This window comes from Equus caballus, chromosome 4 (assembly GCF_041296265.1).
Source record: "Equus caballus isolate H_3958 breed thoroughbred chromosome 4, TB-T2T, whole genome shotgun sequence".
Classification (NCBI taxonomy): Eukaryota; Metazoa; Chordata; class Mammalia; order Perissodactyla; family Equidae; genus Equus; species Equus caballus.
The window spans coordinates 110,665,752-110,691,827 of record NC_091687.1 but is presented as its reverse complement, the minus strand read 5'-3'; the positions used below and the strand labels follow the sequence as shown (position 1 = coordinate 110,691,827).

The following is a 26,076-nucleotide window of genomic DNA, read 5'->3' as shown; positions in this document are numbered from 1 at the left end:
TGAAATACTGAACATTTTCCCCCTACCATCAAGGACAAAGGAAGAACGAATACCCTCAATGTTTCTATTCTGCATACTACTGGAAGTCAGAAAGCTAAAGAAAGAAAGAACAGGACAAGCTGGAAATGAAGAAATAAACTGTGTTTATTCACAGGCAACGTGATTATTAAGATGTTAGTTTTCCTTCAATGTGATCTAAACATACAATGCAATCTTCATCAAAATCCCCGCCAGATTTTTAGTAGATGTGGACAAGTCAATTACAGAATTTACATGGAAATTCAAAGGACCTAGAACGGCCAAAACAATCTTGAAAAGGAGAACGAAATTGGTGGATTTACACTACCTGATGTCATGCCACAGTAATCAAGACAGTGTAGCACTGGCAACGGAACAAAAAATAGATTCCAGAAAGAGACCCAAACTTAAATGGCCAAATGAGTCTCAACATAAGCACTAAGGCAATTCAATGGGACAGTCTTTACAACAAATAATGGTGTAACAACTAGAGAGAGACACAGAAAATGCACCCCATACCACACACATATATATTAGTTGAGACAGGTCATAGACCAAAACTAAAAATAACTAATACTATAAAGCTTCCAGAAGAAAACACAGGATAGTATCTTTGCAACTTTGGAGTAGACAAAGATTTCTTGGGTCACAAAACTACATGGTCTTCACCAAAATTAAAATTTTCTGCTCATGAAAAGGTACTGTTAAGAAAATTAAAACACAAGCTACAGGCTCAGAGGAAATATTCTTTTTATATATATGTGTTTTTTTATATAGATATCTTTTTATATATGTGTGTGTGTGTGTATATATATATACACCTGCCAACTGACTTATATCCAGAATATACAGACATCTAACCAGAATATACAGACAGTGCGAATAATTCAGGTACATATATTCTACACAGAGAATACATAAACTATATGTATGTAAAGAATAGAAAAACTCTCTGTATATAAACTATATGTATGTAAAGAAAATATATATTCTCTGCGTAGAATATATATGTAGACTACGTACTGCACATAGAGACAAAACTTAAAAAGACAACTGACTTTTTAAAAAAAAAAAGTAAGAGACTAGAAACAGACACAAAGAAGTTATGTAAGCCCAATAAGCACATGGAATAGTGCTCAATATCGTTAGTTATCAGAGAAACACAAACTAAAACCTGACGACACAATCACTAGAGGAGCTACCGGAAAAGACAGACAATATCAAACAACGGAAAACTGAGGCTCACATATACAGCTGGCAGGAGGATAAAATGCTACAGTTACTGTGGAAAACCATTTGACAGTTTTTTACAGAACTAAACATACTTCTACTCTGTCTCAGTAATTCCATTCCTAGTGAATTTCAAGGGAAACGAAAAGCTACATCCACAAAAAGATACGTAAAATAATCTTTATAGTTACTTTATTCATAATAACAAAAAAACTGGAAACAACCCAAATATCTATTATCAGGAGAATGAACAAATAAAGCACTATCTATAAAACGGAATAAACTAACACACCCAGCTACTTGGATGAGTCTCAAAAACGCACACTGAACAAAAGCAGCTGGACACCCAGTGTCATTACATACCGTACGAACACATTTATGTGAAGTCCTGGAAGAGAAAAGACTAATTTAAAGCGACAAATAAGAACACTGTTTGGTCTGAGTTGTCAGGACTGACCAGAAGGAACTAAGAGGGAACTTTCTGGAGTAAGGCTTCTTACCAAGGGAAAGATGGCAACTTAGATGAACACGTACCAAAACACTGCACTGCACACTTCAGACCTGTGCCTATCACTGAATGTCAATGTTATCATAATTTAAAAGGTAAATATTTTAAATAGTGCAAAGATTTTTTTAAACTTCTCTCATTACTTCCTCTCTACATGCCAAAACCATCTGAAGTGGCAAACCTCCTTACCATGTTTGAGGATAACAGCACAACTGGCATGATGTGGCAGCATGATAGGAAAGGCTTGATAGTTTTTATAAATAGAACTCCCTAATTTAAGTATAGCGATTTCTTTGTACTAACCAAGCAAGAACATCAGTTAAATAAAAGGAGCCACCTTTTCAATTGAAATTACTTTTTAGCTCCATAATCCAGATTCTAATACAGAGTTAACACAGCTCCTAGAATGAAGTCACCCGAAAACCTGCAATATGCTTTCTCCCCTCGTGTTAAGCAACCCAGAGCGTCGCACACTGCTTTGCGAGATGGAGCGCAAAGGGGTGGTTCATCACACCCTGCAGACATTTAATCAAAGAAAACAGGTCAGAAAACTAGGAAGACACCAAAACCCAGGTATATGTGGCAAATTAAAACTGTTACTCCTCCCTCAGGACTATATAATTTATTTAGACTTCTAAAAACGATGGAAGAACAGCCCTCCCAAAGCAAAGCCTACCAAAAAGTACTGAAATAGCAGACAACACCTACTTCTCAGCACCTCAAATAGCACCATGCACACAAGTTCTCAATAACGATCTTTTTGACTGACTGATATTCACTGATTCTACTACTATGAGTAAGAAAACAAGCCCCAAATATTGGTTGCTAGGGAAAAAGACCACCACACCACCACCCTCCACCAGAGGGACTATCGAAAGTCCTGAGAGCCAAGAGCATTACAAAGAATTTTCAGTCAACACAAAAACAAGCAACATAAACAAGGTAAACTTCAACAGTAATCAAGAACAGGTGAATAAGAAAGTAAACGTATGAGTGAATTTTTAAATACTAACTTTAAATTATGGGACATACAGCTTAAATGGAAAAGCAAATAATACACCTCCTAACAGATGGTATAAAAAAGACAAACTGTTTAATCTGGATGAGAGTTTGCTTTCTGCTCTATAAAATGACTCATATTGAAAACAATCCTTAGGAGGTTTTAGGTGAGAGTTAACAGTAACTAGGAATCACACGAGTTAAACAATAACAATCTAGTTCTTTGCCTTCCAAATTAAAAGGTCAAAATTTTAACCACCCTGTATTTCCCTGTCTATAAAAGTTATTTTGCTCATAGCAAAATATTTTTAAATATTTAGTGTACAAAGTATAAAATAATCTCCCCATCTAGAGGTAATCATGATTACCATTTTTGTCTTTACCTATCCAGACTTTTTTTGAGAGTCACACACATACGCTGAGATAGGTAAAGTTTTGGGGAAACTTCAGGGGAGGAATTCGATTACCTTGCTCTTTTCACTTAACACATCATGACCTTCTTTCCACATCTAACAGAGAGCTATGACATCCTTTGGTAACCAGTAGTCCCTGTAACATGACGCCATCATTTACCTAACCCTCTAGAAAAACCTACGCACACTGATTCCACTTCTTTTCAAGGCCACAAACCAACACCAGGTGCATACGTCTTTGGACACATCTTAGATTAACTCTTTTAGCTAACTTTGTCAAAAGGGAATTTTTGAGCCAAAGGACCTGAAGGCTTTTGATACTGTCAAGAACAGTGAAGGGTCTGCAATTTTACCCTTCTTGCAAGGTACCCTGCCACTGTTTCATGGAGGCTGTGAGAAGACACGGGACTCCTGCTCACTTTCAACAACAGCAGTAGCATTTGGGAGCCCAAATTCCCACTGGACCACATGAAGAAGAGAGCCAGGTGACCCTGCACACGGGGGGCTGTGTTACAGGAGGGAGCCTGAGTTTAGGGATCCCCAGTCTGTTATAATGAGCAGAAGGCACACCTGCCCCTTGCTCTCGAGGAAGATGCTATGTCTTTCAAGGCTGTTTGTTATACAGACATACTTTAGAAGATAGTCGGGAGGGAACAAAACGCAGTCAGTGCTTTGTTCACAAACCATGCAGAGATACAAGAGACACAGAGAAAACTGCCTCCTGGCAGTCAATATTTCCAAAATGGTCCCCCAAGGGAACGAGACTACTTCTGACCAATAATTTTGATTTTTGCCAATATTAAAATAGGCTAGATTCTCAATTTTTACAATTTTATTGAATATGTTTTATACACTCTTTGGTCATTTGCTTATCTTATTTTTGGATTACTCTCTCACATTATTTGCCCTTCTTTCTAGGAGGACTCACTTGTCTATACTGAACATACTATATACTGAACATATTAACTCCTTCATACTGAATACATTTTTTCTAAATATATTAATTCTGAGGCTCATATGTAAATATTTCCCCATATTCGTCATTTGTATGAACTTGTTTATAGTGGTTTGGAATATTTCTATACAATCAGATCACTCTTTTTCTTTATGGCTTAAAAAGGCTAATACCAAGAGTAGTACATTAGTTATAACATGGTGCTCATTTTTACTCATTCCCTGTCAAGACCTTAACCATGAAACTCTCAATTTTATCTGAACACACTGTCACCTAATAAATAAGCAGTTTCTCTTGCTGTGAGGTGCAGTCATGTGACTGAGGCATAATTCACGAGCTGTTTACGAAGTGTTGTATGAGAACTCCGGGACGTGTCTTCAAAGGGCAAGCATGGTCCCTTTAAGCCTTCCTGCAATCCCTTTCTTGGACGTGGGCCATGGAAAGCGCAGCAGCTCTTCAAGGCACCATGGAAGTCTGGAAGAAGCCTGGGTACCTGACTGCCTGGTGAGGCAAACACCAGATCTGAAACGCCCTCTGGAATTTTTTGACATTAGTGAGAAATAAACTTTTAATATTTGGTGAGTTTTCTGTTTTGCAGGTGAGCCTGAGGCTAACACACAATTATTAAAACATTTTTTGCTAATATATTCACAGTTTGATGTGTGTACATACATGTGTACACAGGCACATTTGGTTATTCTTTTTCCACACTGAACTCTTTAATCAATCTGAGACCCATCTTGGCATAAAGTTAAAGGAAGGGATCTAACATTTCACCAAATGATTAATCCTAAGTATATCTGAGATAGTCTGTCATATTAAGTCACATATGTTATGAGTTCATTTACTTTTAGGCTTGATCTGATCACTAATGTTCCTCCAAGAATCTCTCTCTCCACCTCAATCTCTCTTTAGAAGACACTGAAAATGAAGGCAAGATTACTGTTTTCTTTATAACAACTCACTTTTGCTTTAATATTTTAATGAATACAGTTCAAGGACTGAAGTCTGAAATATCCAGATCTAAAAGCCATACCCCATCACTTCCAGAAGGCACCCAGGCAATGGTAATACCTGGTAGCATTCTTATTCTTTACCTGCTTTACAAAATAGCTTATATCTCTGGAGATCATTTGAAGATTAAAATGTACAAAAGCTTTTCTCATTCTAAAATAGGTTACAAACACAATACATTATCAAAGAGTTAAGGAGAATATTATCTAAAACTGAAAGAATTATAGAAAAAAAATGAAATTAATTTTCCAACTTCAAAATACCACAAAGCATTAAGAAGGACCTGAAACTAACAGACACTGAATCCCCTGGTTTCCAGCCTGGAACGATCCCCGCTCCGCTCTCCTTTAACAGCCTCTTGGATTTCTTTGCGCTACAGGACAGGGGATGAGCTCACCTCGCATAAATCTCTGGTCTCCCTGAACCTGGTGCCAGAGAGCAGAGCAGTCATCAGAGGGAAACCATTTCTTATTTAACATTTCCTTTAGCTCTGTCTTGGTTCCTTGGGCTAAACACAGTCTTTGCTGAGGAAGATTCACCCTTAGCTAACATCTGTTGCCAATCTTCCTCTTTGTTCTCCCCAAAGTCCCAGTACAGAGCTGTACATCCTAGTTCCTCTATGTGGGATGCCACCACAGCATGGCTTGCTGAGCACTGCGTAGGTCTGCACCCAGGATCTGAACTGGTGAACCCCAGGCCACCGAAGCAGAGCATGCAAACTTAACCACTCAACCACTGGAGAATCTGAGTAAAGTGTTCTTTGTACTATTCTTTTATCTTTTCTCCAAGTTTCAAATTATTTCACATAGCAAGAGAGACAGAGAGAAAACACAAAAAGAAAAATTAAATTTATCTTGTTCAGAAGAAATGAAATGTCCCAGAAAGTGTTTGTATACAGCATACATGTTCAGATACTCTGTCATAGCACTGTATTAGGGAAAAGAGAGGGTAAAAAAAATGTTTTGGATGCTGAGTTTCTAAAGCATTGGCTGAAGACCTTAAGTAAATGATCTAAACCCGTGAAAAACCACTTTTGATGATCTCCTGGGAAAAGGAGGAAAAAAAGTACTAAGGAAAATAATTGAGAAAAAATGTTAATAAGAAAAGAAATTTTTTTAACCAAGTCTTAAGGCCAAAGAATGATTTTGTGACTTACATGCTTGCTCACAAGACAAGTTCTAAGGTTGGAAAACAGAATCTATTAAACCCTACCTCTCATACCCCCTCTATGCATGCAAATGACATCTATTTTTCCAGACCTCCTTCCTTCAGAGGTCACCTCTTCCCTAAAGCCTCAAAGCCCCTCCACGCCCTTTCCCCAACTCACTCCAAGACACACACCCAATCACAGGGGTCCCCTGTGAGCTCCTGAAGCACATATCTGAGCTCTCCTCCTATGTTTACATCACAGGGATTTACCCACGTCTTCTCTCCCCTGTATGAGGCTAAAAGTTCCTTGAGCACAGGAAGCAAGTTTCCCAATCATCCTTGGTTCTTCAACACCTTAGACAGCACCTAATACCGGGAACCTTGTACTATTTTTTGAATAATGCTAATTAATTTAAAATAATTACAGCACTCCTTTCAAAGCACTAACATATACATCACATTTTCAAAACATTTCTACCACATCCCCATAAAACATTTAAAATATTCTAACACTTAAAGGGCAAACAGCTATCTGGAAACCACAGCTCACCAAAACTCATTGCCCAAAGATTCTAGGAAGCTCAGGATTTTTACTACACTCTTAGCTCAAAGAAGAGATGTATCAAATTTTTCACTAATGCTAAAAAGATGCTCATTTTAAATCTCAAAGAAAAAAACCCCAGCAAACTTCTGGACTCTTTTTAAACGATGAACAAATCCCTCTTCTCCTTCAGGAGCAACCTGGGAATCAGCAATCTCACCTGACTCCTCTTCAGCCACACAGTCTTCCTGCTCCTGCAGCCCTTGCTGCCCACAAGCCTGCAAGTATTCTTCATCTTAACAGCCATTAAAGAGAAAATACGTTTTTCTCATATAGCTTTCGGGGGTTTTTAATCTCTTTTCATCTTTACGACTCATGCTTAATTATTTTGGCAAATTTTACTACGGCAATTACCCGAGTGAGCAGAAAGCACTAAGCACAAAAACAGAATGTGATCTCCCCTACGTGTTAATGAGAACAGAGTGCAACACACTAACCCGATCACTAAGGTGAGGGACACGGCTCTGCTGCAAACTCTGTGCAGTGACAAACAGCTCTTCCTAAATCAACACTAAGGAAAAGCAATCTTTAAAGGGACAGAGCACCTGAGCAGCAATAAGAAGCGAGAATCTCGCCCAACTCCAACCATTCTACGGCAACAGAAGACGACACAAGCATGGGAAATTTCCAACATAGGAGCTTTAGGAAAAATCACATGTCAGAATCTGTTTCTCCATTAGCCCCTCCCTTGAATTAGAGGGATGAGTCCAGGTTTGCATGAAACATAATGGGCAGGTCAGCAGGCAGGCGCCCCATGAGGGCACACGAAGGAAGAAGGCAAGCTGGCTTGAGAAAAATAGGGCTCCTACAGCTACTTGTAACAAGTAACAAGATCTGATCCTACCCAGGGGAGCTGCACTTCCCAGCAAACCCCACCACTTGTTGAAACCGACTGTAGACGGTTACAAAGCAGGCCACGAAGAACGAATCTGTTACTGAACCTAAAAAACCCACTGCGTGGTATCCAACAGTCTCGTCTACAACCCCCAAAGAAAAACTACTGTATTTAAGGTGACAAACCACCAGTTCCCACAACTGTCTCTCATGACTATCTGAACATACTGCATTTTACTTTCTAAAAAAAATTACTAGCATCCTGTCAAAAAGAGCAACTATCGCTACTCATGATTCACTGAGAGCAGAACAGTCAGATTTCAAATAAGGCCAGATGATGCTAATCAAAATTTGTAGCTAATATACAATGGAGTATAGTCTACACCACTGGTTTCTCACTGGGAAACAAAAATCTGCTACCTTTTACATAAATTATCAATCCAAAATTGTTTTTACAAAACAATGTTTTATGAAATTTCAATCTATCTTAATTTTAAAGGCCCTAAATAAATTGATTGTGCTTAAAAGTATAAATCACCCAACAATTAATTTTCTAATATTTTGTTGAATAATAAGTGATATGCATCCCTTCCTAAAACAAGAGTACAAGTTTTTAAATCAAATCCCAATTCACTCTCTAGAACAGGACGAATAAAATGCACAAACTTAAGGATTACTTACTTTTGAGCAGAACAGGAAAGAGCACCAGAGCTGGTCCTACCAACTTTTTACTGTGGACCTCAGCTTGTTCACATGTAAAAGCGTCCCTTCCAATTTGTAAAATTCTGTGGTTTTATGATTCCACTTCCAATTATGCACAAAATCCCCCCATGTGATTTTAAGACTGGGCTTCAACAGACAGAATGTGCTCTTGACCAGCATTTCCCAGAGTTCAATTCCAGCTTGAGAGTATGAGTTAACAAAGCCTAACTAGGACATGAACCACAGTTAAATAAACCGTTTAATAAACTAAGAGATCACTGGCACACAAAGGGACGCAATCGACTGGTGTTCGTTAGTCTCATAACGAACAACAAATGTGTGCACCAGTGAAAGCCTAAGACGACAATGAGTGGTCTCCACCGCAGACCTCGAGAGGAGAACTTCACAGCCTAAGTCCATTTACCTCTTCCCATCCAAAGAAGAGAGAATGCCAGATTCTACCACTGTGGCAACTATAAAGAAACCAATAATCTTAAAGAATTAGGGAAAAAAGAAAAGGAGGACTGTGGCTTTAAAGCTAGATGTATTGAGGTGAGCTGATATTACTCAAAGAAAGACAAACTTCGCCTCACCTTAAAGTTTACAACTCTCTGTGAAAAGATATCAGGACACTTTCAGAATTTCTACATAAATTTTCCTACCTTAAGATTTTTTATTAATTCTTCAAGAAACTAATTCACTTTAATGTGGAAAAGTACTGTGAGTATAATGAATTGTCACATTATTTTCCTTTTCAATACCTGAATCTTAGATCACAAGATGTTGGATAAAGTTGGATTTTACACAACCAGGTGCCTAAATGTAACCTCAGGTTTGACAGTGGAATACATGAGATGGAAAGTCCTCATTTACTAGAAATTCTCCTTACAACAAACTCTGCGAGAAGGCTACAGTGAGAGGGACCTCCCATGCAGCCGTGCGCACTAGAGCACCTTCCACACTGTGCGCTGTTCCACTCAATTCCAAGTGCACAGAAGGCAGGGGCCATGCTTCATGCTTCGTGTTTTAGCACAGTTGTGTCCCCAGTGCTTGAACATCAATAAAGATCTGTTGAACTGTTGAATTTACAAGTGAAACGGACCCAGATATGATTAACCATCTCATTTTACTGATGAGTAGGAGAAATAAGAAAATGCTCTAACTAGGGAGTAACTAGGCAGATTTTTAAAAGATCTTGGCTCAATTTTTTTCCCGAGGAAGATTCACCCGGAGCTAACATTTGTTGATCCTGGCTCCATTTTTAAGAGGCATTTTAAGTTACACTGCTCCTTTAGGATAGTATACAAACACATCAGTAAACCAGAGAGCACCTGTCCACACTAGTGAAAGATTTATTACCAAAACAAACCACTAAAGAGTTATCGAAAAAACAAGTACCCATGATGCATTTTACATGATTCTCTCTAACAAAACTACAAACATTTTTCATTACTATATCTACTGAAGAGAAAGCATTCAAAAAAAAAATCAAATCTTAAAAATAACTATTGAGACACATAAACACAATCATGACTGGAACTAGATATTCTAAGGTTCCACATAAACAATCCCTTTCAAAAGTACTCACACAGATACAGAGAGATATAGATATAGGACAATGACGAACATTCAGTAACTTTTGAACTTTTTTCTCAAATGCAGCATACTCTGAATGGAAACAGAGATACCATGGCAGAGTTACGACCCTACCTTTACCTGCCTCCACTCCCCCCAGCAGCCCCAGTGATAGTGCCCCTCAGTGGAACCCCAGGATCCTGAAAACCCTAAGATTCTACTGGAACTATGGAAGTCACGTCCTTCCCAAATAAATGTCATAAGGCGCTTCTTTTAAAAACAAATCTCCTTTAATGATGAATCATTAAGACAGATGAGCAGTCTTTCAATAGTCCGTTTTTGACAGTTCAACTTTAAAAAAAAAAGCTACCTATCAAAATCATCTTTGTGAAATAAAAATCTGCACAATCTTTGCTTCCTGATTACAGATAACAAATTACCTGTGACATTTCCTAAACTAACCTCCAATCTCTTTATTCATGTTTAGACAGTTCTCAGTTACAAAAAAGAACGAATGAACAGGACATCAATCACTTTGGAATATTAGCACCTTAAAGATGTCTTTAGCAGGTCAATAATCTTTTCACCTTAGAAGGACTTTATCAGATCTTGTCTAAAGCCTGGATAAAAGCTCTGCATTAAGTACTTCTAACAATTGACAGTGTATCTCCAGCACACAAAGCTGTTTTCTTCCTTAGGGTGCAATCCTCAAGGTCACGATTCTGTGCAGCCTTCCAGAGTGACAAAGGAGCATTACCTCCGGCCAAACAAGCTGTCAACACAAACTTTGTCATAGCTCAGATAAAGAAACTGGCAGACAGTGATAATAAGGTCTAATTTCCCTCCCTCCCAAGGGAGGTAAATAGATTTCAAATCAGTCTAGAAACCTATGTCCAGGCAGCCATGTTATCTTTGGCCATACAAAGGAGAAAGACTCACTGTGAATTCATCTAAAGGCTCATTGATCTCGATGTCTAACACTTCGTCATTGTACAGCTGCTCCTCCTCTGGCTCTTCCACATACTCAATGTGGTCTTCTGTCAGCTCAGCATCGTGGCCTTCATACTGTCCTTCTTCCGGGTACTCGTGAGCATACAATTCAGATCCATCGGATTTGTGATAAACCAGTTCATCTTCTCCTTGTTCATACTCAGATTCCTGTTCTCCAGATTGGTCATTAGTGTTGTCAGACAGTTCAAATGATGTGACCATGCCAGATGTGGTATTCAGACTAATTGTGACACCCTGAGAACTACAAAGGACAAAAATACAAAGAAAGGCACCCAATTAGAGTGAAGCTCAAAACTAAATCATCACATAAATTGACTGTTAGAAAAACTTAAACCACAACCAGTGAAAGATTACTCCAGTAACTGATAAATGCACAGTGACTCCAACAATGACTGAAAACAGAGCTCAGTGTGCGATACTGAGCCAGCATCAGACTTCTAATGCATACAGCGTCCCCACTGTCATCAGCACAGATTATTTCACCAAAACAATCAGATCAACCAGATGGGGAAAGAAACAGGTCTGAGCGGTGAAAGTCCAGGACTGAAAGCAGATAGATTCCATTTCATTCTGACTTTCAGAATGAAAAGGATGGAGCAAAAGATTTCAAAGTAAAAGCAGGAGTACTACTCTATAAACAGAAAATCATAGATGGAATTTTAAGAATAATTCTTTTCTTTTTTAACTTTATGATGCAAATTATAAACTCCTATTTTAAAAATCAACGTGTTAAAAATCAACATATTAAAAATCCATGTGAAAAAACATTTCAATGTTCAAATAAAATTTATACCAGTCACAAATTTCAAAAAGATTAATTCATAATTTGAGTAAAATAACACAGAGGCTTTTAAAACTGCAAAAAAAAAAAATCACATCCCACCTACTAAATCACAACAGTAAATGCCAAACAGTAAGATGCAAGAAAACACTTAAAAAGCAAGATTTTGCAGATAAATCTAAGTTCACACATATTAAGTATCCAATCCTAACAAAAAAACTGAATATGCCATACAGACTTGAAGACATTACATGGCTAAAAGACTCCAAAGGGATATTTCAAGGGCAACTTAACTAATTCAAAAGATTAAAACATAATAATGATGCCAAAGAATGGAATTGGGAAACTTAAATAACTGGTAGAATAAATTAACTTAAAACCGTATTTTTACCCATAAAAATTACTTTATGTTACAAAACCTGTTACAAATCTATAGCTCAATAATAAATGGCATATATTTGTTAACTACATTTATAACCAAGAAATGTCTCTCTATATTTTCACAATAAATGTTTCCTCATAAAATTGAAAACTTTATTCTACCTACCAGAGTACACTAAATACCTTTTCCCCTTCTTCTAACAGAGCATACTAATGTCAACAACAGAAAGATATTCATTATTGTCATGGACTAAATATTTATGTCCCCCCCTAAATTCAGAGGTTGAGTCTTAACGCCTAATATGATGGCATCCGGAGGTGGGCCCTTTGGGAGGTGCTTAGGTCATGAGGGTGGAGCCTCATGAATGGGCTTAGTGCCATATAAAACGGACCCAGAGAGCTCCCTCACTCCTTCCACCACATGAGGTCACAGTGACAAAGCACCACCTATGAACCAAAAAGTAGGTCCTCACTAGAACCCAACCGTGCTGGCACCCTAACCTTGGACTTCCCAGACTCCAGAACTCTGAGAAATAAATTTCTGCTGTTTATAAGACACCCAGCTTATGGTACTCTGTTACGGCAGCCCGAACAGTTTTATTCAGATTGTCAACTAGAGTCTAAGTACAGTCTAAAGGAATTTCCAAAATGGCAATTCAGTAAGCAGATATGTATAAATAAAAATTATCTGAAATGAAAACAAAAGCAGCAACATCAAAATGCAACCAACAGTATTGAGTCTGGGGCCACTGCCCTCCATACAAATAAAAGAATTCTTTAAAAAAGCAGTACATGTGTGTTCCGAGCTTTCATACCCTGCACTCATCAGAACTCAGAGGTTATTAAATGCCAAGATCAACAGTGATTTTAAACAGTTGATCTATTTATAAAGACATATATGGCTTTCATATCAAAGTTATATTAATATCCTGTTTAGAATATAATGATATGTTAAAGATATAACACATTATCAATTATATCCCATTATAATTATAAATTAGTTACTATCAATTTAAATAAAGAATATTTTTAATGAGCTAATATTGAGTACCTGAAATTTTCTTCATCTTCATTATCACTCTGTAAAAGATCATCATTTAGCTCTTCATCTGATAAATCCGACTGATTCTAATTGAAATAAGAAATCTAATTAATGTATGTCACTTCTATATAAAGACTTGTTACAAAAGTACAAAATTATGTTGACTGGATTGTTTGTAACCTTATGTTATTAAAACATTTGCATTCAGCAAGTTGACAATTGAGAGATTCCACATATGGCATACCAGACTAGTTTTTAGATGCAGAGTCAAATAAGCATAGAATCAGCAAGCATAACAATCATATTTATTCTAACAAAAAAGGAAAAAGGGAAGGGTCCTTTGGCGGTGTCCTACAACAATTTTTTATCATACACAAAAAAGAATGGTGTCCTTAAGATTTGACTAAATTTAACTGTTGGTATCCAAAATCTAAAGCCTTTTTAAACAAAAAGAAAAAAATAAAATTTCAGAAAGCAGCAGATTTTAGATAACCGGATCGCCAAATAAGAATGGTAAGGGACTAAAATAAAGCTTCATTTGTCCAACACAGAGGACACATGACAATAAACAGGACTAGCTCAGGTCCTCACTCCTATGCTTGACAGGCCTGTGCACAAACCACATCAGGAAGCAGAGGTAGCCTCGTGATTCCGTCAGCTGGTCAGATTTCTAGAGCTCCAGGTTTTAAGTTAAATACATACCAGTATCTGCGATTTAAGGGGGGTGGGGGGAACCTCACCCTTTCCTCTCCTATTAAAATTATTCTATCATATATGTAAGTTAGCATCCCTCCTCCAAAAGACAATCAAAGCCCACACACACACCCCTACCAGGAAAAAAAATACAGATGGAAAAAAAGACTTGATTTTCTAATTAAAGATGAAACAAACAAGCAGTCTTTTCCTGGCATTCTACAGCTTATAAAAACATGTTTCTCAAACTTGTCTGTATTCTCTTCATTACAGTATTTTTGATATAAGCCAAAAAATATCAATCTTATTAGTAGTGCTTATTAGTCCCAAAGGACTCCACCTAATGACTGACATTATAAGAAGACAAAAATAAACAACACAGACCATGTAGTTAGTTCACCTGAGGAAGGAAGGAGGGTCTGGAGGAAAACAGACTGCTTAACAGAGCCCAAAGAAGCTCCATTCGGGTGCCCCCTTAATCTGTCATCCATTAACAGGGCCAAGCCAGGCCTGCCACAGGAGAACTTAAGTTCAGCTGCCTAATTCATTAAATAAAACCACAGGAAGGGCCAGCCCGTGGCCGAGTGGTTAAGTTCACTCACTTTGCCTCAGTGGCCCATGGTTTGCTGGTGTGGATCCCGGGTGCAGACCTAACACCACCACTCATCAGGCCATGCTGTGGCAGCGTCCCACAGAGAAGAACTAGAATGACGTGCAACTGGGATATACAACTATGTACTGGGGCTTTGGGGAGGAAAAAAGGAGGAAGATTGGCAATGTTAGCTCACGGCCAATCTTCCTCACCAAAAAAAAGCATGGGCTCTGGACCCAAAAAAACAACTCCCACAAATTTATTTTTAAAAAACACCCCACAGGAAATCTTTAAAAATTAACCATTCAATGAAAGCCAAATCTCAGTCAACAAGAGGTTGCTTCCTTGAGTTTTTTAGTTAAACTTTTAAGTATTTGTCAAAAACCAGTGAACCAATAAATAATTCACCAAACAAAACAAGGAACACGTGTTTCACTTTAATATTTGGCTTTTAATTTCTATTTTTAATGTTTGTTTATATTATAATGTTCAAAAGATATTGGTAGAATGATACATATGTATATTATATATACACATTAAGTCTTAAACTTTTATTTATCTGAATATTTGTTATACTTGAGTATTCTTATCTTTAAGCTTATCTCTGAATACTCCCAAAAAGTGAATTCCAGATCCATTATGCAAAACATTAAGTTCCTTCAGGGAAAGTTTTAGCTTTATGATACTGCTTTCACAAGCTCAGTATAGGCTGGAGTGCCTTGAAGACCTTGGGAACCAAAATACGTGCATCAAAGGATTTACTGCTCGAGTTACAAGTTATCGGAGAATGTACCAATAGATTAAACAGTCAGCTCTTTGTGCATTTAAAAAATAATTCAATTCACAAAATTTTAATCTATACCCAACTTTCCAGTAATGCATCCCATGCATAAAATGTATGCTTATGTTTTAAGCACAACTAAACAATTATCATTCAGTTTCAAGAAGATCTATATTTCCTACCTTTTTGCCAGACAGCAAATCTTCTCCTAGTAAGTCATCTTCAAGTTCACTGGAGAGAAACAGACACAGATCAATGTATGATTCCTACTACACTAGAAAGTTTGTACATCATTGGGAAATCTACCCAGGACTTTAGGGTACTTTCAGGTTAAGTCGCAATAATTTCCTTTGTCTTTATTAATAATGAAAACATAATGTAAATATACAGAAAACACATGGTATTAAACATTACCAAACATTAAGTGTGGGAAACATACTTAAGGGAAAAATACCAAACATTAAGTATGGAGGCTTTGTTAGAAGAAGTGGTCCTCACCAGACTTCTACATCTTAGTTTTTTACCTCAAAATGAGATCTTAAGTAATCGGTAAAAGACAAAACTACAATAAGTAATATCAACGCTTTCTCCTACCTTTAAAAACCTATGATGAAATCAGAAAAGATGCACACTATCACTAATTAGGAAAATAAAAAACCAAAACCAGTGAGAGAACATCTGACACTTATCAAACTCCAAAAGCTGAAGAAATTAAAAGTTGAAAAATCAATGCTGAGAAGGACACACTGTGACTCTTAATAACCAGGGGAATTATCTTTCTATAACATGGAAGTCACATCAGTCATCTATAATTTTTCATTAGCATGTTTATGTTTTGAAGTGATTTTACGTTTTATGTTATGTTTTCATTGTGTGTTATGAGGTGATCAGGAGTAGGTTTCTCACAATTAAAATTGAAACCCTTAGCAGATGAAAAAGCTGAAGATCTTTCTCACTGTATATATTTACGATTATTTTTTGATTGTTGAATTATGTTCTTAGTTCTGGGGAAATCAATCTCTCAAAAGCAAATGTCATTAAGGACCAACATCTAGAAGGAAGAAACATAACTAGACTTTAACCCTAGGTACAAATGCCAATGGAGTTTAACTGCACCAACATTCTTATTAGGACTGTTAATCTTTATCAGGTCTCTGGTCATAAATTTCTAGGTTCCAAAGGTTTTAAACACTAATTTACCCAAAAACCATGTTTGCTTTTAGCATGCTATTTTGCAGAATACCAGGATATCAAGAAATGCAGACATGAAGTTGTAACAGAAATGTGTGTTTCTATATAATATCCTTGAGAACTAGAAACAACAAATCATTTCATTCATGCACTGAACACGTTTTTTGTTATTTTAGGTTATCCAGCATAAATCGTATAAACTCATTTTATAGATACAGAAAATAAGGATAAGAGATTAAATATTCTGCCCAAAGTCACACAGCAATGACACATCCAAGACAAGAACTTAGCCCACGGGGAAAAAAAATCTTTCACAGATCAACAAGAGTAAGATAGTTATTAGAGAATAACACTTAGTTTCTTCCAACATTTTCAATCACAAACCATCTAATCATCTTTCAGATACAATTTCTGTCTCTTCACTGTTCAACCGTCCTCAATGGGTGAGGAAAAAAACATGATCCAGTCACAATACTCACAATCACAGCATTTGAGAATTTGATTCCAGATGACCAAAAAGTACAAGCACCCTTTTGAAGACAAGCCCCTCTCTAGAGCATCACTCTAAATAACTGAAAATGGAAGGTAATCCCATTTGCCCAGGGAACACTAATTGAGAAGAACCCTTAAAACCATAATATGAACAGGTGTTGGTAATTATACAAACAAAACTCTTGAAAACACTTGTACCTTGTGCTGACAAGAAAAGTATAAGGAAACGAGAAATCAGTCTTTGGAGTGACGTCAGCATCAAAGCAGAGTGAGCTTTCCCAGTAATCTCTCCCCTCCACCATACAATGAAAAAGACATTCATTCTCCAACAGAGGACATCCAAACACAAGCCACAAGATGTCTGAGAGACCCACACAGCCATGACAGTGGGGGGAGAGGCTGGAGCCCCCCTCAGAGAAGGTGGAACGTGGTAAAACTTCACTCCTTCCACAAAAGACTGGGATCTGGGACCATGGGCAGGCTGCGAGAGGGAAGTAACAGAGGGAAGGGACGTTCATTCGCAGGAACATCAACAATCCCCAAAGCCTTCGTAGCCTGGGAGAAAGCCCCTAGCGAGGTGAAAGCTAATGCAGGGGTGACCTCATCAAGCCACCCCAGGAAACCAGATAGCAAGCATAGAGTGAGAAAACCCCAAGAGCACACAGAAGAAAGCGCCCCTCCCCTCCACCCACCCAGCACCGGCTCCAGCACCTGCGATCTTGGCAGATCACAGAGGGCTCAGAATACATGGCTCTTGACCCCACCCAGTGGCAACAGGTGGTAACTGTAACCAAATAATACCACAATGCACATAAACAGAGCCACGGCCTCTAGCAGTATCGAAAATTATATTAAATCTCCAGACCAGAAAGAAAATGACAAGTACCCAGAAATCGGTCCTGAGGAAAGAGAAATATGTAATCTAAATGACAGAGAATTCAAAATAGCTATCATCAAAAACTCAAGGAATTAAAAGAGAATGTAGAGAAACAATTCAACGAGTTCAGGAGCTACATCACAAAAGAGATTGAAACTATAAAGAAGAATCAATCAGAAATATTTGAGATGAAAGACACAATGGAAGAGAGAAAACAAAATATGGATTCCCTGAACGCTCGAGAGGACATCATAGAGGAGCGAATCAGCATAACTGAGGACAAGTTGAAATGCTCCAGATAGAGGAGGAGAGAGGACTAAGACTAAAAGAAAGGAAGAAAGTCTCTGAGAATTAGCTGACTCAATCAGGAAATGGAACATAAGAATTATAGGTATTCAAGAGGAAGAAGAAAAGAAGAATGGAGCAGAAAGCTTGTTCAAAGAAATAAGAGCAGAGAACTTCCCAAACCTAGGGAAGGGGATGGAAATCCACGTAGAAGAGGCTACCAGAGCTCCTAAGTATGTCAATGTAAAAAGACCTACCACAAGGCAAAAGTGAATGACAAAGAAAAGATACTAAGGGCAGCAAGGCAGAAGAAAATAACTTACAAAGGAATACCTGTCAGGCTTTCAGCAGATTTCTCTGCAGAAACCTTAGAGACTAGGAGAGACTGGAATGACATATTCAAATCTTGGAAGGACAAAAACTTTCAATCAAGAGTCCTCTATACAGCGAAAATATCCTGCAGATATGATGGAGAAATAAAAACTTCCCCAGATAAACAACAGGTAAGGGAGTTTGTAGCCATGAGACCACCCCCCACAAAAAATCCTCAAGAAGGCCCTCATATCTGGAAAAAGAAAAGGGAGAAAGGGACTACAAAGCATAGAGTAAGGAAATAAATAGGTAGACAAAATTGGAAAATTGTAGCTATACATCAGAACAGGTCAGTAAATATTCAGGAATAGCATTAAAGATGAAGGGGAAGAAAACATTAAAAACAAAGATAATCTTGTCATTTTAACCACAAACTCACAAGACAAGATGGAATAAGATGTGAGAAAAACAACTTAGGAGGGAAAGAGAAAAGGGACTGAATTGGTTTACTCTAAGGAAATAAGAGGCCATCAGAAAATAGACTATCTTATCTACGAGATTTTGAATATAAACGTCATGGTAACCACTAAACAAAAAAGCAGAACAGAGACACAAATAATAAATAAGGAGAAAACAAAGAAATACAACATAAAAAACTACATAACTCAAGTGACAGACCAAAATACACAGGACGAGAAACAAAGGAAACACAGGAGAAGCGGTAAACGAGTGAATAAAACGGGAGCATTAAGTCCTCATGTGTCGACAATCACCCGAAACACAAATGGAGTGAACTCTCCAATAAAAAGACACAGAGTGGCGAGATGGACTAAAGAACAAGACCCAACAATATGCTGCCTCCAGGAAACACATCTCAGCTCCAAGCACAAACACAGACTCAGAGTGAAGGGATGGAAGACAATACTCAAAGCTAAGGGCAAAGAAAAGAAAGCAGGTGTTGGGATACTTATATCAGACAAAGTAAACTTCAGGATAAGACAGGTAAAGAGAGACAAAGAGGGGCTGTATGAAATGATTAAAGGGACACTCCAGCAAGAAGACATATCACTTATAAATATCTATGCACCCAACACAGGAGCACCAAAGTACATGAAGCAACTATTAACAAACCTAAAAGAAGATATTAATAACACAATAATAGTAGGGGACCTCAACACTCACATCAATGGATAGATCATCTAGACAGAAAATCAACAAGGAAACAGTGGAATTAAATGAAAAGCTAGACCAGTTGGACTTGAGAGACATATATAGAACACTCCATCCAAAAACAGCAGAATACACATTCTTCTCAAGTGTGCATGGAACATTCTCAAGGATAGACCATATGTTGAGAAATAAGGTAAGCCTCAATAAATTTAAGAAGATTGAAATACTAACAAACATCTTTTCTAATCACAATGCTATAAAGCTGGAAATTAATTAAAAGAAAAAAGCTGAGAAAGGGACAAAGATGTGGAGACTAAACAACAGGATATTGAACAACCAATGGATCGTTGACGAAATTAAAGGAGAAATCAAAAAATATCTGGAGACAAATGAAAATGAAAACATACCATACCAAGTCACATGGGATGCAGCAAAAGGCTTACCCTAACAAACAAGAAAAATTCCAAATAAGCAATCTCAAACTACACCTAACTGAATTAGAAAAAGAACAAAGTCCAAAGTCAGCAGAAGGAGAGAAATAATAAAAATCAGAGCAGAAATAAATGCTATTGAAACAAAAATGGCAGTAGAAAGGAGCAATGAAACAAAGAGTTGGTTTTTGAGAAGATAGATAAAACTGACAAACCTCCAGCCAGACTTACAAAGAAAAAAAAGAGAAAGCTCAGATAAATAAAATTAGAAATGAAAGAGGGGAAATAACAACAGATACCACAGAAATACAACAGACTATAAGAGAATACTACGAAACACTATATGCTAACAAAATGGACAATCTAGAGGAAATGGATAAATTCTTACACTCTTACAGCCTCCCAAAGCTGAATCAAGAAGAAGTAGATAATCTGAATAGACCAATCACAAGGAAAGAGATTGAAACAGTAATCAAAAGCATCCCAAAGAATAAAAGCACAGGACCAGACGAGTTCCCTGGGGAATTCTACCAAACTTTCAGAGAGGACTTAATACCTATCCTTCTCAAGCTATTCCAAAAAATTAGGGAAGATGTAGCACTTGCTGACACATTCTACAAGGCCAGCATCACTCTGATACCAAAGCCTGACAAGGACAACACCACAAAGGCAAACTACAGGCCAATACTGCTGATGTAGATAGACGCAAAAATCCTCAACAAAATACTGGCAACCTGAATACAGCAATACATCAAAAAGATCATGCATCATGATCAAGTGAGATTTATACCAGGGACACAGGCATGGTTCAACATCCACAAATCAATCAATGTGATACACCACATTAAGAAAATGACGAACAAAAACCACATGACCATCTCAACAGATGCAGAGAAAGCATCAATGCAACAGAACTGAAAGCCCAGAAATAAAACCACACATTTACAGACAGCTAATCTTCAACAAAGGTGCCAAGAATATACAATGGAGAAAAGATAGTCTCTCTGATAAATGGTGTTGGGAAAACTGGACAGCCACATGCAAAATAATGGAAGTAGACCATTATCTCATGCCACACACAAAAATAAACTCAAAATGGATCAAATACTTGAAGATAAGTCCTGAAACCATAAAACTCCTGGAAGATAATATACGTAGTACTCTTTGACACCGAACTTAAAAAGATCTTTTCGAATACCATACGTCTTCTCAGACGAGGGAAACAAAAGAAAAATAAACAAGTGGGAGTTCATCAGACTAAAGAGCTTCTGCAAGGCAAAAAAAACTAGAATCAAAACAAGAAGACACACCCCCTAATTGGGAGAAAATATCTGCAAATCATGTATCAGACAAGGGGTTAATCTCCATAATATATAAGGAACTCACACAACTGAACAACAAAAAGCAAACAGCCCGATCATAAAATGGACAGAGGATATGAACAGACATTTTTCCAAAGAAGATACACAGATGGCCAATAAACACATGAAAAGATGTTCAACATCACTAATCGTCAGAGAAATGCAAATCAAAACTACACTAAGATACCACTTTACACCTGGTAAAATGGCTATAATCACTAAGACTAAAAATAACAAATGTTGGAGAGGTTGTGGAGAAAACAGAACCCCCATACACTGCTGGTGGGAATGCAAACTGGTGCAGCCACTATGGAAAACAGTATGGAGATTTCTCAAAAAACTAAAAACAGAAATACCATATGACCCAGCTATCCCATCACTGGGTATCTATCCAAACAACTTGAAAGCAACAATCCAAAGTAACGTATGCACCCCTATGTTCTTTGCAGCACTATTCACAATAGCCAAGACATGGAAACAATCCAAGTGCCCATCACCGATGACTGGATAAAGATGTGGTATATATATACAATGGAATACTACTCAGCCAGAAAAAAAAAGACAAATTCATCCCATTTGCAATAACATGGATGGACCTGGAGGGAATTATGCTAAGTAAAATAAGCCAGACTGAGAAAGACAAACACCAGATGATTTCACTCATATGTGGAATATGAACAAACACATGCACAAAGAAAATAGTTCAGTAGTTACCAGGGGAAGGGGTGTTGGGGGGTTGGCATGGGGGTGAAGGGGAGCACTTCTGTGGGGACAGACAAGAAACAATGTACAACTGAAATTCCACAATGATGTAAACTATGACGAGCTCAATAAAAAAAATCAGTCTTTAATGACTATTTTTTCTACACAAAAACATTTTTTAAAAGAAGATAACTGAAAACTCTATCAGCTATAAATGAGTGGAGTGTACAGAGATGGAGAATAGCAGTTTCCATGACTAACCAAGGCAACAGCACAGAAGAAGAAAGCAGGATGGGAGACAGACAGATTAAGTCCCTATGACTACAACTAGCATAAATTAAAGCTCAGGGAATCACAAACATCCAGTCAGTATACTACGTGCCAGGAAACATTCTAAGGGTTTTTCATATATTAGCTTTTTCATTGCCCTAAGAACCCTATCTGGTAAATACTTATATCATGCTCCATTTTTTAAATGTGAAAACAAGACACTGAGATGTTAAATAATTGGCCTGAGGTCACCCAGCTAGGAAGCAGCAAAACAAGTACGTGACCGAGCTGGTCTGGTTCCAGAGTCCAAATCCGGACTACTATGCACACACTCCACAAAAACTAAACATACGATTCTCTATTGTCACCATAAAGTTGGATCCTTACAAAAGACGTACACAAAAGAGAAGAAATTTACAAAACAGAAAACACTACTAAAATTACACCATCACCAAAAACAACACTGAATTAATGGAAGTGACTGGCTCACATCGAGTCCTTTCAAAGAGATGAGTATGAAGACTCCCTGACAATAACAGTAACTGTGTTAGGAAATGAAAGAAACACCACACTGATAAAGAGGTTTCCTGCATTCAACTGCAGAACTCCCTAAAGATTTCACCATTTAAGTAAGAAATCACTATTTAAGTAAGAAAAACCTCTTTGGCAGGTATTTCTTATCAAAGATTAGGGACAATCAGCTCTTTAAGTATACTGAAAGGCTTTTTCACGAAACAAGTATTTTGTAGTCAGCCACATGGCTGTAGCTTTGCAAAATCAGATATATAAGTGACAAGGAAGACTACACTTGAGTCCATCATCTCTGGGTGCCTTCCCACTCCAAGCCACGCCCTCCAGCCTCAGCTGGCTCGTGCCCTGGAAAGCGTCTCTAGTGTCTCTGGGAAAGGCTCCCACCAGCTCTCCTGGCCTTTGCTTCTGGATGGGCTCAGCCCATGGGATGCCCCAAGAGAATGTCACAAAGCAAGCACAAGAGATTGCCCATCCCTCATACCTGCACAGCTGCGGCCCCCCCAGTTCCCACCACTGCAGCTCTCACTGGGCTCTAGGACACCACTGTTTCCCTTCAGGCCTCTGCTACTCCCTGGAAGCCTCACCAACTCTTACTACTGCGTTAACCCTGCCCTGGAAACAGCCTGTCCTCAGACGATTTCCACTTAAAACCTTGTGAGTATGCTGTCTCTTTCCTGCCTGGATATAGGCTGATACATGCACATCTTTCAAAAAACTTAAAAACTTCAGGTTCAGCAATGACATCATCTTCTTCCAAATAAACCACTAATGTAACATGGCAGCAAGAGCTGTGCATAACCATTTCTGACTCGCTCTTCTCCTTAATTTTCAAATTTCTCCCTCTATTATCCAATACACAAAAGAGGATGGTTTTTTGCTTTAAAAATATCAAATAAAGAAATACACATGATACAGAATCGTCATATGCAAATATGCACTGAAGAGGAGAGAAGAAAGGAGGAATCTGTTCATAAACAACACTGGGACAAGTACTATTCACACCAGGAAGCACAAGAAAAACTAGAACCTTTTCTCACACCATAAACAAAACCCAATTCATCCCAGCAGAAAGTCAACTAATGTCATGAATAAAATCCCTACTGAATAAATATTGGGGCAATGCAAACATTAATAAGAATAGTAACTACAATGGGTTAAAAAATACACGCAGTATTTAAATCTATGAGATGAAAATGATTCAAAAACAAAACTCCCCTCTGGAGGATGCTAAGGAACTGACCCATTATTTTGAAAACTGGTAGATGAAAGTAAAGAATCAAGCACTTATTCTGTACCTCAGAAGAACGAAGTAGTTTATACAAGACTCACAGCTGACAGAAAAAACAGGAAGGACAGAATCAGAATATCACCACTTAGATCAGTCAAAAGCTGATAACACCACAAAAAGAAGAAAACCAGACATCGCGTAGCTCCTGCTGGAGGTACGGACTCCCACCTAAGACACTGTCAGGGCCCCCTACTCCCACCCCATTCAAACCTGGATCTGCTCAACCTCTAGACCTAGCTATTAATTTACAGAAAATGCAAGAGATGAAGGAACACACTAAAAAAACTCCAGAGGATGCAATCAGCAAAAGCTGAAATTCTACAAGACAAACCACCTCGTTTTTCAACAATAATTGCAGAGAACTAAAAAAAGACGTGGGGAGAACCTATAGATGAAAGAAGACTCAAAAGACACACCAATCAATTACAATATATGGATCTTATCTGGACTCTGATTCAAACTATAAGAGAGCACCCAGACACGTCTCCACACACCGTGTGTGTGAGAGATATACTAACAGATCTATGAGACAATCAGGGGGAAATGGGGACACTAACAAGACATTAATATGAGGGATTTCTTTTTAGAGATAACTCCATTGTGGCTACACTTGTAAATCCTTTATTTTTCAGAGAGATACAATCTACAATATTTTCAGGTGAAATTATGCCTGTGATTTGAGGACGGCTGCAGATATCATAAACAAAGATTGGCTATACACTGATAATTGCTGAAGCTGAACAATGGTACACTGGATGCACTGTGCTATTCTATTTTCACATACCCCTGAAATGTCAATAAGTTAAAAATCACTCTAATCAATTTCAAGCAGATTATACATCTAACTGTAAAAGAAACCAAAAGACACTTTAAAACTTGTACAGGAACACACAGGACACATCAGAATAAAGGGTAGGGAAGAATTTCTCAAGGAGGAAAAGCAGAAAGCACCCTGACCAACATCAGCAGCCTCCTGAAATGATGCCCTCAGGAAGGCCATAACATCAGCAAAGAGCACTCCTCCCAAAAGCACGACCTGAATCCTGCCCTCAGGAGACGGCAGCAAACTCATACAGAGGGTGAGTCTACAAAATAAACGGCCTGGCCTCTTCAAAAATGTCAAAGGCATAAACGACAAAGGCTACAGAACTCTTCCAGATGAAGAGATAAAGAGAGGGGAAAATGCCATGTATGACCCTGAACTGAATCTTGAACCAGAAAATAAGAAACTCATTTTTGGTTATAAAGGACATTATTGGGACAATTGACAAAACCTGAATGACCACTGTAGATTAAAAAATAGAATTACATGTTTGTTAAACTTCTGATTTTGGAAATTATACAGTGATTATGTAAATGAATGTTCCTGTTCTTGGGATACACAATAAAAAATACACAGCGAAGCATTTAGAACTAAATTGTCATGATACCTGCAAACTATTGTCAAATGGTGCACGAAAGAAAAATTTTATGTATGTGTGTGTGAGGGTGTAATAGTGAGAGAATGATAAAAGGAATACGACAAAAAGCAACTGTGAGTCTGAGAGAAGAGCATGTAAGAATTTCTGTTATTCTTGCAACTTTCCTATAAGTCTAAAAATGATTTCCAAATACATTTTTTTCATATTTTAATAAATAAAAACCATACAGGAAAAGATAAGTTTGACTAAATTATTTATAAAAATCTATTGTTAAAGGGAACACATACCAGACGGCAGAGATAGCTCCAAGCACAAAAAATAAATTTCAGAAAGTCTAAACAATCCCTAAAATCAATAAGGAAAAGACAAACAGCCAAAAAGAAAAAGAGACATAGATATGAACAGACAACCAGCAGAAGAGAAAATCCAAATGATGAGAAAACTATTAAAATATACTTTATATTTC

The 26,076-nt window shown here is 37.7% G+C and overlaps 1 protein-coding gene across 3 annotated transcripts in view; it reads right to left on the bottom strand.

Moving 5' to 3' along the window:
* RBM33 (RNA binding motif protein 33) overlaps positions 1-26,076 on the bottom strand; it is a 133,752-nt gene that overhangs the window by 83,828 nt on the left and 23,848 nt on the right. For all 3 annotated transcript variants that reach the window (XM_023640066.2, XM_023640067.2, XM_023640068.2), the window contains exons 3-5: positions 15,462-15,510; positions 13,223-13,299; positions 10,938-11,250 (exon numbers count right to left, since the gene is read on the bottom strand). In XM_023640066.2, the coding sequence (XP_023495834.2) occupies positions 10,938-11,250; positions 13,223-13,299; positions 15,462-15,510 (439 nt within the window). The remainder of the gene's footprint in view (positions 1-10,937; positions 11,251-13,222; positions 13,300-15,461; positions 15,511-26,076) is intronic.